Source organism: Oncorhynchus clarkii, chromosome 20 (assembly GCF_045791955.1).
Source record: "Oncorhynchus clarkii lewisi isolate Uvic-CL-2024 chromosome 20, UVic_Ocla_1.0, whole genome shotgun sequence".
Classification (NCBI taxonomy): domain Eukaryota; kingdom Metazoa; phylum Chordata; class Actinopteri; order Salmoniformes; family Salmonidae; genus Oncorhynchus; species Oncorhynchus clarkii.
This window is the reverse complement of record NC_092166.1, coordinates 61,114,916-61,130,119: the sequence shown is the minus strand read 5'-3', so window position 1 is coordinate 61,130,119 and position 15,204 is coordinate 61,114,916. Positions and strand designations below refer to the sequence as shown.

The following is a 15,204-nucleotide window of genomic DNA, read 5'->3' as shown; positions in this document are numbered from 1 at the left end:
TAGAGCTCTGCTACCCCACCTGAGCCCGATGGGTCCTGACATTCCACATCATGTTAGGGATGGGTAGGGCCTGTTTTGTCGCCAATAACTAAGGTACAGGTGGGGCACGGGTATCACTACATTGATCACCTGCTCTGCTGCGCGGTGTGGTCATATCTTACTCAGATCATAACATCATGTCAGAAGTGCTTTCACAGAAAAAAATAATGTTTCTTGAGTTTTGTTCGTTGTTTAGATTGACAAAAAGTAGCTAGCTGACAGCTAACTGCTCTCCAATGTCTGGTAATTGAGCAGAGCAGGCCAAGCAAAAGGTTTCTCTTAGATAATACAGCCAAAAAAGAAAAATTGTCTATATCATAAGAATTCATGAAAACAAAAATGTATTTTTTGGTCTTAATTTAAGGTTAGTAGTGTGGTTAACGTTAGAGTTAAGTGTTTGGGTTAGGTTTAAAAAAAGATTTAAGAAAATAAATGGTGAAAAATAGGCTGGTTTATGACTTTGTGGCTGTGGAGACGTTGCTATGGAAGGACATGCACGCAGAGTGAGCTGTGCGCAGGGAGTGGGTTACACAGAGTGGAGTAGCTAATGGATTTACGTAATAATGGAGGAAGTTATTTCTGCCTTACATTTGGCAGAAGCGATTGGGCCTGTGCAGGGCTCGTGTGTGTGTGTGTGTGCGTGTGTGTGTGTGTGTGTGTGTGTGTGTGTGTGTGTGTGTGTGTGTGTGTGTGTGTGTGTGTGTGTGTGTGTGTGTGTGTGTGTGTGTGTGTGTACGTACAAGTGCCATGGGTAAATATGATTTTGTCTGCCTGACATGCAAAGGAGTTTGGATAGTTGCGTAAACAATAGCATTTTTGCAAAGACATTACAATTACAACATCAACAACAACCGCGACGACTGAGAAATGTACAGCGTCCATATATTTCATTTGACAACAAATGTATCTTGTTCGGTGAATGTCTTTTTAAAGCAGAATTCTACCCTTGTCTTGATTTGAAACAAATGACTTCTGTAACACTTGGCCTGATAGCTTTTGTAATCAGATACGGTATATTCATAAAGCACATGTCAAACCTCGATCTGCCACAGTTGAAGCCCTTTCACAGTCCTTAGGCTCGGACGCATCTTGTTGAATTGTTCATTCACTGACATTATATTAGAATGGTCCGTTTCAGTCTCCTGGTGTGATTGGCGTGGGTCTTTGAAGAAGAGAGTATCGTGTTAACCAAACGGTTGAAGGCTTATAGTAAAGAGTCTCTTTTCTTTGTTTGTTCATTAACAACTTGTTTGCTCCCTCTGTATTTAGTAATTGACAACATTGTTGATTGATGAAAACTTGCATACATGAGCCCGACCACAGTCTCACACACACACACACACACACACACACACACACACACACACACACACACACACACACACACACACACACACACACACACACACACACACACACACACACACACACAACATTGCTAAAACTTTTCTGATTGAACAGAACAAAAGCAGAAAATATGTATTTCATTGTCTCCCTCAACATGGAACATGTACAACCTTGCACAGAAGAAAAACAATGTCATTGAAACTGAATCAACTTCGATATAGAATATTGTCCTCGTTTTGTTCTATGAATAACTGAATTTGGAATGAACAAAAAATAATGTGAACTCAAAAGAGCAGAAAATCCCAACACTACATAGAAATGGACTTAAACACTTGTGGCCTAAAGTTTTCAAATTATGTGACAGATTTAACAGGGTTTCTGATGGAGCACCGCAAGGGATCAATGGAAAGTGAGAATGTCTGACACTTCCCAAAATGTCTGTCTGAAACAGTCATCCACAGGAAGTCGGTGCGTGACACACACAACCTAAACAGGATGCTGAGAACTTAGTGTGTTTTATAAACAAGCGTAAAGAAACAAGGGACAATATTCAATCAGATCAGCAGTAACCCATGGTGAACTACAAACACATAACTTATCATTGCTTTTGTTTAAGCGGTGTAACTGGTTTGGAGCTGTCAAATCCACAAGCGGCTCCCAGCGATATAATTATCACAGGGAGTAGAAATCCTGTGCAGCTGTTTTACAAGTTCAAACACTGGAATGTGTGATGTAATCTACACCTTGATTAGGCTGATTAAAACTTATTATTTTGTTTAATGATTTTCAATTAGTGTCATTATTTCTATATGGCCTACACTTTTTTTGTTCTGAATTGAATCTTGGCCAAGAGCTGCCAGCTCTATGGTTCCTGTGTGTGTTGAAGTCACTGCCGTCGCTCAGGGGAGGCTGGTTTGGAGGGTAAATTAAGATTGTTATCTCTTTACATTAGTCCAAGAAGCATCCAGATTCATCTTGCCTCTTCCGATAAAAGAACGAGTGAGGTCTGCTGAGTGCACTGCACTTTCTTCCTTCCCTCCTTATCCCCCTCCTTCACCGCATCGTCTTCCTCTTTCTAGTTCCATGATGACGAGTTTAAGCAGTAGGATCTGCTATGTCCACTCCTTTCTCCTTTTCCTCCTGTCCCCTCTGAACCTGGGAGTGAAACAGAGGACAAAGGACCATTAATACAGTGGCTGTAAATCTGAGTGGCAGAGCTTCTAGAGAAATGCCAAAGCGTAGAGGTGGCACAGCAAACCTTGTTCATCTCCCTGTACACAAACTCAACCCCCCCCATACACACACACACTCAAACAAATAGCATCGGGTTCATCTGTATATCAACGCCTCTATCTCTGCTATTGTTTGCACCTACACATCTGCCATTTGTATTCTCTAGTTGTTCCTAACAGCTTTGTTAACACACAGAACTGGATAGTGGTTATCTGGCACAGTGTGTGTTTGGAGGTGATGGACACAGCCTATGTGTGGAGGATCAGACCTTCTGTTAGCCTGCCCAGATGGAGGTGCACACACAAACACACACACAGAGGGTTTAATCTCAGTGTGATAATGTTAACATGGGCATGAGGGCAAAGCTGACACACTAACAATGGCCAGATGACCTAAGGGTAGATGGATGGTGATTAATTATAGTTACTATGCCCTTGCAGAGTTTTACTACCTTAGTGCACTTGACTTTTAAATACTTTAAAAGGTTCCCATTACCATGAAGAACTTACAGATTGTTCTTCAAACAGTCACTATTTACAGGATTTATTTATTTTTTTTACTTCTGAGTCAATGGAATATCATGAGCACTGCTGCACAGAGGAGAAGACGAGGTCATTATGGCAAGAGAAATATACACGTTTACAGTGTGTGTGTGTGTGTGTGTGTGTGTGTGTGTGTGTGTGTGTCTGTGCATGTTTGTGTACATGTGCAGTACTCCTGTTTAACAAGTGTCCGGACAAAACTGTTTCCACATGCACATGAGTTTACAGGAGTTCCTAACTGGAACAACTAACACCACCCAGTCCCCTAAATGAGAGACTTTCCCCTATCGTTACAGAAGAAACACACAAACACACAGAGAGAGCGAGAGCTTAGCATGGGTTTTACAGAGGGCCTTGTAAAGAGTCTTATTTTCCACGCGGTTTGTGCCGTCGCTGTTGGCATGAGAAGTGCTGAGAGGAGCTCTCTATAAAATGTATGCTCTCACTGTGGCTGTATCTCACTAATACACATCAGCCAAGCAGGCTGCGTTTACACAGGCATTCCAAATCTGATCCTTTGCCAAATTTTTGGCTGATGGTCAAAAGACACATTTGTGGAAAATGATCAGAATTAGGCTGCCTGTGTAAACGCAGCCTCTGACACACCTTACTTTACTAATCAATGGCTTGAAGATCAGTTGATTCGTTGAATCAGGTGTGATTGTGCTGGAATGGAACTCATTCTACACACCCGTGAGACAAAGAGAGGACATCACTTTTGACTCTTCAGAGAAAGATTGGAAATGGAAGCTAGAATAGATTGAGCTGTCAATTGCTATATTATTGGTGGAGAGTTCCACTTTCTTTTCCCATCTGTCCCTCTCGCTACCATGGTATAATCAGCGCGAATGAGGATCAGAGAGGTGGCATTCACACCCCCAACTCTCCCTGCCATACGGTGGCACTACCCATCCCTGCTGCTCACAGATTACCTTCACCGTCTTCATTGTCATTCTAATAATCACTGTCTCTATTCTGATACAATGTCGTCTCTCTATTCTGTTACAATGCTGTCTCTCTCCTATGACAGCATTCCCTGTTTATTCTAATCCGAGCTACCCATTCCGTTAGAGTCTAGAGCAGTTTTTGTGTTGCGATCCACCAAGAGCTTTCAGAGTTTCCCTTTGACCTGAAAAAACATAAACAGTGTTTGTGGTTATAATTTCTTTCCATGACCCATGAAAGAATCCCTCACAACTCACACTGTACCAGGGAGTCCCGATCATCCCACACACAGTAGCTTCATATCAGCTGTAAGAAGGGCTAGGCTTTCACTGGACCTCAACAGCTGGGCAGAAACACCAAGGGGTCGCTAAATGTCATTTCTGCAAGCCATGACACCCACCACCTCAGATTGTTCTGAAATCATTTTGGTAGTTATAAACATATAAGATTAGCACATTATTTTGTGTAAAATATCATTTTATATCTGAGAAATTAAGCTAATTGATTGCACCCAAATTGGCCATTTCAATGTATGGCATTCATAGTATTCAACAAATATAGTACCTAACATCCGATTTGGACCAAACTTTTTTCTAACAATGAGTAAGACATGAGGAATCCAAAGAAATTGTTAAAAGACACCCACGGACCCCCCACTCCAAACCCAACTCACACTGTACCAGGGAGTCCCAATCTCACACACACACAGTAGCTTCATATCAGTTGTAAGGGCTAGTCTTTCTCTAGATCGCAACAGCTGGGCATAAGCACCAATGGAAATGAGAAATGCTGTGTCCTATAAGTATATTCAGGAAATGTATCCAGGAAATGTTGGTCTTTGCATTAGCGTTATACATACTCCTGTTGTCCTTTAAAGGTTATGGATGTGGTTATAATTGCCAAGCTGTATTCATTTCCTGAGTTGGAGAAAGACCTTTAACCATTAGGCTCATGCACAGAAGTAAACAAAGACAAAATAAAGCACACAGAGAGAGAGAGAGTCTGACAAATTTGTTCCAGCCACCAGGCAGAAGCACCCAGCCAGTGTATCCAATGTCTGATGCTTCTGAGTTAGGAGTTAGGCCTCAGCACTGAGAAGTGCTTGGTCATGCACAGACATTCCGACATGACGTAATGGTGGAACACTGACTTGAAATTAGAATGTCTGATAACTCATTTGTGATTAATTTCAGTCTAATTCTATGGTTAGACCCAAGGACTGTATGGTTGGAGAAAAATGAGGAAAGATAGAGTGTTGAGACATGGTCATCCATGGTGTTCAGTCCCTCTCTCTCAGCAGCTCTGGGGAGGTGTGATTTCGGAGTTCTTCTCTGCTTATCCCTGCTTAGGACTAAATACCTTCTAGGGGGAAATTAAAAACCCTCTCTAGGGGGATATTAAAAACTCTCTCTAGGGGAAACTATTTATCCATGCTCTCAGGGTTTTGCAGAGGGACACGTGTGTGTGTGTGCGTGCGTGCGTGTGTGTGTGTGTGTGTGTGTGCGCGTGTGTGTGTGTGCGCACGCATGTGTGTGTGTGTGTGTGTGCAAATGTGTGTGTGTGTGTGTGTGTGTACTGAAAATGCATTTTTTCTCAAATACTAATAGCAAGTTGAACTCTAAGTCAATAAAAAGTTGTTATTACTTAAAATGTTTGTGGTACTGACTCAAAACTAAATGAGAAGTCACACCAACAGTTTTTTTTTAAAATATGACAACAAATGAAAAAAAATCCCAGCATGCTCTGCTGCAGGTCTAATTTTTAAAATTGTTTTTAATATCTGTTTTTTTGCATGTACATGTATAGTACATTGAGTGATTCATTTTATGCTACACAAAGATAAATAACATACACTTTTCTGAACTAATCCAATCATTTAGTTATAATATTTGCACCCATTACTGAAATACTTATTCCAGTTTTAATGGATCAGGTAGTCTCCTCCAGCTGTTCCGAACCCTGGCGATCATTATAAATGCAGATGCGGATGAATACAAATTTCAACTGTTGGATATCCTGATGACTCACTGCTTCCAGACAATTTCCATCAGTGAGGCTGAGACTATGGATGTACAGTGTGGTCTGAAATTATTGACACCGTTGATAAAGATGAGCAAAAAAATACTGAGCTTTTTCGAGGCTCAAAAAACTGGGAAATTATATTATTTAATACTTATACAATTGCTCAGAGAAAGACGTTTTGCATAACAAGCAAACATTTGTTTTCAATAAAACGTAGGACTAAAATATTTTGATACCCCTGTTTTCAATACATTTCAATACCTCACCTTGCAAGGATAACAACACTTTACCTTTTTCTAAAATGGTTTATGAGTTTGAGAACACATTGGGAGGGATCTTAAATCATTCCTCCATGCAGAATCCTAAAGATCCTTCATCTGCGCTTATGGACAAACCACAGGATTTCAATGGGTTTCAAGTCCAGAGGCTGAAATGGCCATTGCAAGATGTTGATTTGAGTGGCCAAATAACATCTTTATTTGTCGATTATTTTGATGTATGGTTGTTGTCTTGCTGGAAGACCCACTTGGGGACAAGTTTCAAAGACCCACCACCATATTATACAGTAGATATGGGGTTGTTTTCTGCTCATGCATTCTCAATTTGACTCCAAACCCACTACTGGTGTGCATGGCCAAAGAGGTTTATTTTTCTTGTCATCTGGCCTATGCACCAGTCCCAATCCAAGTACCAATGCCGTTTAGCAAACTCCAGGCGTTTACATTTCTTGGATGACATGGAAATACAGTTTGTTGGCCACGCACACCAATGGTGGGTTTGGCGTCGAAATGAGAACGCAGAATGCAATGCATTAGTATTAAATAATATAATGTCCCTATTTTTTAGCATACAATATAGCTTTGTATTTTTATTATGTCATTTTTTTGTTTTACATTTTTGCTCATCTTCATTAAGGGTGTCAATAATATCATAACCCACTATATCTCAATAGTCTCACCTACCTAGTAGGTGTCCACCACACTCTGTCATTTTTCAGATCAGTAAAGATGGAGATGAGAAGTGGGAAGGAATGCACTTGACTACTTAGATGCCTCCTTTTAGACATAATTCATCTGGAGTTCTTCTGACGGTCCCCAGTATAAGTAGTCATACACCTGAGTATTAGACAGAGCACGTTAGCAGAGCTGTACAAATCAGATGGATTATACTATTGAGGTTTACATTTACTGGAGGAATTACAATGTGTGTTACTCTTCTTATTGTTCTGTATCTCACACTGTCTGCATAACTGCTCTTCAATGGCTTGTATCACAATCCGGCCATGATTGGGAGTCCCATAGGGCGGCGCACAATTGGCCCAGCGTCGTCCAGGCGTGGACAGGGTAGGCCGTCATTGTAAATAAGAATTTGTTCTTAACTGACTTGCCTAGTTAAATAAAAGGTTAAATAAAAATACAAAATTCAACTAGAGGTGTGCCGAGTAGTCGGACAAAATGAGTATCATAACAGATATGGGCAATTTTCTGGATACAATTATGATCTGAGTATTTTTGTAATCATCCGTGATGTGAAAACTAAACATCTTTCTCATGTCAGTCAGTCAAGTAAGGTGCTACAGTGCTACACTGTTTAAGTAACTCAACTGGCTAGTTTGCTTGTCTGTAAAGAAAAGGGTGGGCTGTACGTTGATCCGGCTGCTCTAATTGGGTAGAGTGAAGCTGTATTTCTCTGTCCACTCACTTCATAAATTCACCTGATCACTTTCACTTTTCTGCTTCAATTAAGAAGGAAAGAAATTCCACAAATGTGCTTTTAACAAGGCACACACGTTAATTGAAATGCATTCCAGGTGACTACCTCATGAAGCTGGTTGAGAGAATGCCAAGCGTGTACAAAGCTGTTATCAAGGCAAAGGGTGTCTACTTTGAAGAATCTCAAATATAAAATATATTTTGATTTGTTTAACACTTTCTTGGTTACTACAAGACTCCATATGTGTTATTTCAGAGTTTTGATGTCTAAACTATTATTCTATAATGTAGAAAATAGTAAAAATAAAGAAATACCCTTGAATGAGTAGGTGTGTCCAAACGTTTGACTGGTATATATGGGGAATTGGAAAGATTGGAAGTGATGCAGACAATTACATTGATGGACGCTGCAATATATTTTCAATATTAAAGCTGATCTAACCCCTAAAACAAATAGCTCTGTTTGCTGGAAGAGGAACCCTCACCCTGTGTGTGTGTGTGTGTGTGTGTGTGTGACCTAGGCCTGCTGAGAGAAAGTGGCAGATCATGAAAGGGAAGGAAGCAGTGTTTATGTATTTTTGTCTCTCTCCTTCTCTTTAGGGATTATTCTGTGTTTCATCTTGTTCAGAGCTAGGTCACAGTCTGGGTAACGACGTGAGCAGGATCATAGAAGGACGGATAGAGAGGAAGAACTAAGGTGTGTGTGCTAGCGTTCCTGTGTGAGTGTGTGTGGCTCTTGTATCGGCCTCCACACCCAAATGAAGTGGCACGGGCACCATAAGGGCAAAACTTTGTTGTTGTTGGTACAGAGAAACGTATGCTGAACAAAAATATAAATGCAACATGCAACAATTTCAAAGATTTTACTGAGTTACAGTTCATATAAGGAAATCAGTCCATTGAAATGAATGTATTAGGCCCTAGTTATGGATTTCACATGACTGGTCAAGGGTGAGGAAATCAGATTACGTTATTCCCCACAAAAGGCCTTTATTACAGACAGAAATACTCCTCAGTTTCATCAGCTGTCTGGTCTCTTTCGATCCTGCAGGTGAAGAAACCAGTTGTGCAGGTCCTGAGGTAGCATGGTTACATGTGGTCTGCAGTTGTGATGTTATGTTTGCAGTGTTATGTTTTGTGCAAATCCAATGAAACACATAATTAGGTACAGCTCTCCAAATTTTCAAGCATAGCCATGGCTGCATATGTTATGGGTATGATTGTTAAGGACTGGGGAGTCCTTAATGATTTGCACAGGCAAAATCCTAGAGGAAAACCTGGTTCAGTCTGTTTTCCACCAGACACTGGGAAATAAATTCAGGACAATAAGCTAAAACATAAGGCCCAATCTACATCGGAGTTGCTTACCAAGAAGACAGTGAATGTTCCTGAGTGGCCGAGTTACAGTTTTGACTTACATCTGCTAGAAGAGCTACAGTATGGCAAGACTTAAAAATGGTTGTCTAGCAATGATCAAAAACCAACTAATCACAAATGTAATCCCTGCCAATGGTGATTCTAACATGTCTTGACTCAGGGCTTTCAGTACTTATCTAATCAATATATATTAGAGTTTTATTTGTCATTAGTTGCTTTACAAATGTTATAATTTTTATTCCTCTTTGACATTACAGAGTATTCTGTGTAGATCGTTTCCAAAAACAAGAACATTTAGCCAATTTTAATCTCACTTTGTAACACAACAAAATGTGGAAAAAGTCAAGGGATGTGAATAGCTTCTGATTGCACTGTATGTGTTCTCCTAGTAAGAAACTGTCTGGAAAAAGCTGACTTTCATGTTCAATCTTGCATTCTGAATGCCCGTGTTTGAGATGCAAAAACTTATTAGCACATCTAAATGCATCATGTTTAAGTTTTAAACACTGACGTGTAGGTTATAAAGGTATCACATGGTTTCATGTTTCATGGTTTGACAGTGTAGCATTTTAGAGACACCCTGTACTTCTGAACACAGATGGTACGAAGGATTCGCATCCCAGCACGGGCAGATGTGGAGACACACACACAGACACACAGACACACAGACACACAGACACACACACACACAGACACACACACACACACACACACACACACACACACACACACACACACACACACACACACACACACACACACACACACACACACACACACACACACACACACACACACACACACACAAACAGCAGTCTATGACCAGCTGAGGCCTGTGCTAACTACCCCACGATAAATTCACTAGCGCCACGTTTCCCTGGTTGGTGCTAAACACATAGCAGCATGACATAGCAATCCATCACAAACTGCTCTGTGTATGTGGGTGTGTGTGTGCATGTGTGCATGTCTGACTTTGTGTGTCTGCTTTAGCAGGTCCAATAGAGTCCATAACTGCAGAACACACAGGTCGTAAAGGGCTCCCCGAGCGCAAGAAATAAGGCTTTACGAATACACACACGCACTCACAGACACTCACAGAGGAAATAAGGCCTTCTGTGCCTCATGGCTTCTTTGGCAGGATAGTCTGTAGAGCTTACTGTCTGTCTCTCTTAGCTGTGTTCTACTACTACTTAGTCACATGTGGTCGGTGGGCTGTAGCATGTGCTGGCATGAGATTCACTGAAGCTGTTTTCACTCCGATTGTCTTTTTTTAAAACATATTTTTAACAGCCATTCTCCCTCCTCTTCTTTAATTCAGTTTAATGGTTGTTCTCTCTCTCCTCTCTTCTCTACATCCATTTAACAGCCTCTCTCTCTCTCTCTCTCTCTCTGATTCCTGTCTGGTTAGGTCAGGTTATCTGTTCTCATTTTATAAGCCTGCTCTCCATTACCCTGCTGAGCCTGTAAGTATGCATGTATATATGTGTGCGTGTATTTGCATACTCATACTAGCACTCCACACACCTGCAGACCGCAGATTTATCACTCTTCTCTCCCTGTGGCCTCCTTTCTCTAAGGTGGAACATTTTTTCAGTTCAGTTCATTACAAGGACTAAACCCCTGAACAGTGTGATTTTATGACCCTGATTAATCACACCCAGACTAAAACAGTCTACATTGCAACACGCTTTGGATTCCTAACGGAGACATCAGCAGACTATATAACGAGCAGATTATAAAAACAAAATACTGTATAGTGATTACATCTGCCATTGATCATCATTTACAGCCCAAAGTGTTGCTAATACATCTCTGCCTACATCTATCTGGACACCAGTCAATGATGATTGCTAGCCCTATTGTAGCTCTGCTGACATGTGGAAGTGTTTTTCATCCCAAAAAGATTATATCCTCCAGGATTTGTCCTCAGACTATGTGTATTTTAATGATCGCTCTTGCCTTTTCCCCCTAATATTACTACTTTCTCGCCCAGCACACGCGAGCTGTGGGTTTTAGCGTAGTCTCTAACTCTCCATAGCGTGCAAGGCACAACAGAATCGCACCATGCAACATAACAACTGGCAATGGGAAATGGAAATATGGGTCTGGGTTTGTGTGATAAACATGAAGCAACATGCAGGCAACAGTGATCAAGAGCTATTGGATCTATTGGTTTGCGTTATCTCTCTCGGCTGTCTAATACAATTACTGCTAAGTTGTTCATTCAATTTACAACAACCTCCATCAATAACAACTTACAGACTGTTAGCTCTGGCTTTTGTGAGTGCCATTCATACAACATAAATTCTTCTGAGCAGCAGTCCATGCTTCCACTGTGATCTGTCAAACGCGTCCTTCCCCGTTCATTAAATTCTAAATCAATTTGACTTAACACATTTCTGCTTGACTGAATTAAAGTCTATTTGACTCAATTCATTTCAGTGGGGCTTCAATCTGGTTTCAGAGCTGGTCATGGATTCACCTCAGCCATGCTCAAGGTCCTAAATGATATCATAACCGCCATCGATAAGAGACAATACTGTGCAGCCGTATTCATTGACCTGGCCAAGGCTTTCGACTCTGTCAATCACCACATTCTTATCGGCAGACTCAACAGCCTTAGTTTCTCAAATGACTGCCTCGTCTGGTTCACCTACTTCTATGATAGAGTTCAGTGTGTCAAATCAGAGGGCCTGTTGTCCGAACCTCTGGCAGTCTCTATGGGGGTGCCACAGGGTTCAATTCTCGGGCCGACTCTCTTTTCTGCATACATCAATAATGTCACTCTTGCTGCGGGTGATTCTCTGATCCACCTCTACACAGACGACACCATTTTGTATACTTCTGGCCCTTCTTTGGACACTGTGTTAACTAACCTCCAGACGAGCTTCAATGCCTACAACTCTCCTTCCGTGGCCTCCAACTGCTCTTAAATGCAAGTAAAACTAAATGCATGCTCTTCAACCGATCGCTGCCCGCATCTGCCCGCCCGTCCAGCATCACTACTCTGGACGGTTCTGACTTAGAATATGTGGACAACTACAAATTCCTAGGTGTCTGGTTAGACTGTAAACTCTCCTTCCAGACTCACATTAAGCATCTCCAATCCAAAATGTAATCTTGAATCGGCTTCCTATTTCACAACAAAGCATCCTTCACTCATGCTGCCAAACATGCCCTCGTAAAACTGACTATCCTACCGATCCTCGATTTCGGCAATGTCATTTCCAAAATAATAAATGAACACTCTTCTCAACAAACTGGATGCGGACTATCACAGTGCCATCTGTTTTGTCACCAAAGCCCCATATACCACCCACCACTGCGACCTGTACGCTCTCGTTGGCTGGCCCTCGCTTCATACTCGTCGCCAAACCCACTGGCTCCAGGTCATCTACAAGTCTTTGCTGTGTAAAGCCCCACCTCATCTCACCTCACTGGTCACCATAGCAGCACCCGTAGCACGCGTTCCAGTAGGTATATTTCCCTGGTCACCCCCAAAGCCAATTCCTCCTCTGGCCGCCTTTCCTTCCAGTTCTCTGCTGCCAATGACTGGAACAACTGCAAAAATCACTGAAGCTGGAGACTCATATCTCATATTAGTGAGGGCACTAACTTTAAGCACCAGCTGTCAGAGCAGCTCACAGATCAGTGCACCTGTACATAGCCCATCTGTAAATAGCCCATCCAACTACCTCATCCCCATACTGTATTTATTTATTTATCCTGCTCCTTTGCAGCCCAGTATCTCTACTTGCACATTCATCTATTGCACATCTATCACTCCAGTGTTTAATTGCAATTGTAATTACTTTGCCACCATGGCCTACTTATTGCCTTACTTATCTTACCTAATTTGCACATCCTGTATATATACTTTTTCTACTGTATTATTGACTGTATGTTTGTTTATTCCATGTGTAACTCTGTGTTGTTGTTTGTGTCGAACTGCTTTGCTTTATCTTGGTCAGGTCGCAGTTGTAAATGAGAACTTGTTCTCAACTGGCCTACCTGGTTAAATAAAGGTTAAATCATATTTTTTTTAAAGGAATCAAAGGAATCAGCATTGTGTACCAGTGGAATTGTGCAGCACTTGTAGGCAGGGTAGGCAGTGAATACTCTGTGATATTCAAATAAAAAATATATTATGAAAAGCCAAATAAAAAAATAATTATGTGACACATTTTCATATTTTTTTCCCATTATCTGTTTTTTTCTGAAAGATTCATTTGGATTTTATGCTCAAAATCAAACATTTTGCTAAAACTGCACACAAAAAAAGGCGCCAGGGCATTCATGCCTTTCTTTCCATCCATACGAATCCATACGAATCCATTAAAATCTTTAAAATGCACAGCCTTTCCTGTCTCCAGGCATGGTCAGCATAGCAAAAATACTGTTTTTCCTACAGTAACTTGAAGTGACTTCAGCCAATTTCATATTTTGCACATGCGTATTGCCTAAACATTTTCTGTGGGTAATTGCCTGGGATAAGCTGTGCACATTTGGGCGTGTAAGCATCATTTGGCGCTAGCATCCCTTGAACTAAACAATGCTAGCAAAAACAACCTGATAAATGGACACCACTGTACTGCACCTAAAACAATTTTCCAAGTTAAAATAATCATGTAATAAGCTGTTTGGGGGATTCGAAGAGTGAAACGTGAACTTTATTTTAAAAAAATCTTCCCATGTACATCTCTTAACTTTCTCCATCCCACCCTCCCATGTACATACAACTATTCCACCTCTGGAACGTCAATGATAATGACAGTTAAGACCAGACAGAGGCAGGATACAGCGTAGAAGACGGGATTTTATTCATGACAGGCAAGTCAACCACCATCTCCCTCGCTGCTAGCTGTCGGGCAGGTGAACAGTGAGTGATGGACTGTCCACTTGTCTGAAAAGTCATGACCAATTAATACTTTTTACCCAGACTTTTCGCATCTCGGGCATTTCATTTTGCTTCGTGGACGCAGTTGGAATGGGGCTTCTCCCGCCCCTCCATGTGGGCCCAAGCCTTATGTTCCATGGTGTTTACATGCACCGCGCATTGGAAGAATTAGAAATCCATTGTGAATGGCTGTGGAGTTTTCATTGTGAATTATTCAGATGAAATGTGTCCATATTTTGGTATTTTAGTGCCACCTTTCAGTTATAACTGTAAATGCAAAATAGGTCTATGGCTGAGCTGAGTTGATCAGTGTGTCAATTTGTAGAATTATTTGAAATATGCAGTTATCCGAGGCTATTGCTTGTCTATCGTGGCTACATTGGTATTTACATTTGGTGAAAACATTTTTGGTCAATTTCGGTTTATAGCCTATGTTGTTGGTTGGTTGTTGGAGCTATCTATTGTATGGTGAATTTGGGCTTCATCAAGGTTTATTTGTGAGTAAATCTGGCTTTGATAATGGCCAATATTTACCCAGCCGCCGACCTCACCGCACATCGCTGGTGCAGTGTCATCGCTCTCTCTGATCTATTGTGTCACTCTGTCCACACTGTAATGACACTGAGTGAACGGCTTTAACCCTGTGACAGGTCCTAAACTAACGTCCAACACTACACAGTTCATCTCCTTAGACCCAGATGTATTTATTAGGAGCATTTGTTGTGTGTCCTGTCTTCTCTATAATTCAGTGACATTAAGAAAAAATTAACAGAGAAACAAACATTCTGAGCCAGAAATAGAGGTATTTTTGTCAGTGAAGGCAAAAACGCATTTGCAAAAATGCTTGGGTCTCACACTACGGATTGTTGCTTTCAGCTCTATGCCTCTCATCCCTCTGTAAGATCGTGTGTGTGTGTGTGTGTGTGTGTGTGTGTGTGTGTGTGTGTGTGTGTGTGTGTGTGTGTGTGTGTGTGTGTGTGTGTGTGTGTGTGTGTGTGTGTGTGTGTGTGTGTGTGTGTGTGTGTGTGTGAGAGAGAGAGAGCGAAAGAGCAGCAAAGTGCTTTCACTACATGCAATACAATCATCAACA

At 41.3% G+C, this 15,204-nt stretch overlaps 1 protein-coding gene across 3 annotated transcripts in view; it reads right to left on the bottom strand.

Annotated features, from left to right (window-relative positions):
* Positions 1-689: 689 nt before the first annotated feature.
* Positions 690-15,204, bottom strand: part of LOC139376637 (urotensin-2 receptor) — a 71,326-nt gene continuing 56,811 nt past the window's right edge. For all 3 annotated transcript variants that reach the window (XM_071119444.1, XM_071119442.1, XM_071119445.1), the window contains one exon: positions 690-2,541. Coding sequence is in view for 1 of the 3 variants with exons in the window: in XM_071119445.1 (XP_070975546.1) it covers positions 2,482-2,541 (60 nt within the window). In the remaining 2 variants the exon portion in view is untranslated. The remainder of the gene's footprint in view (positions 2,542-15,204) is intronic.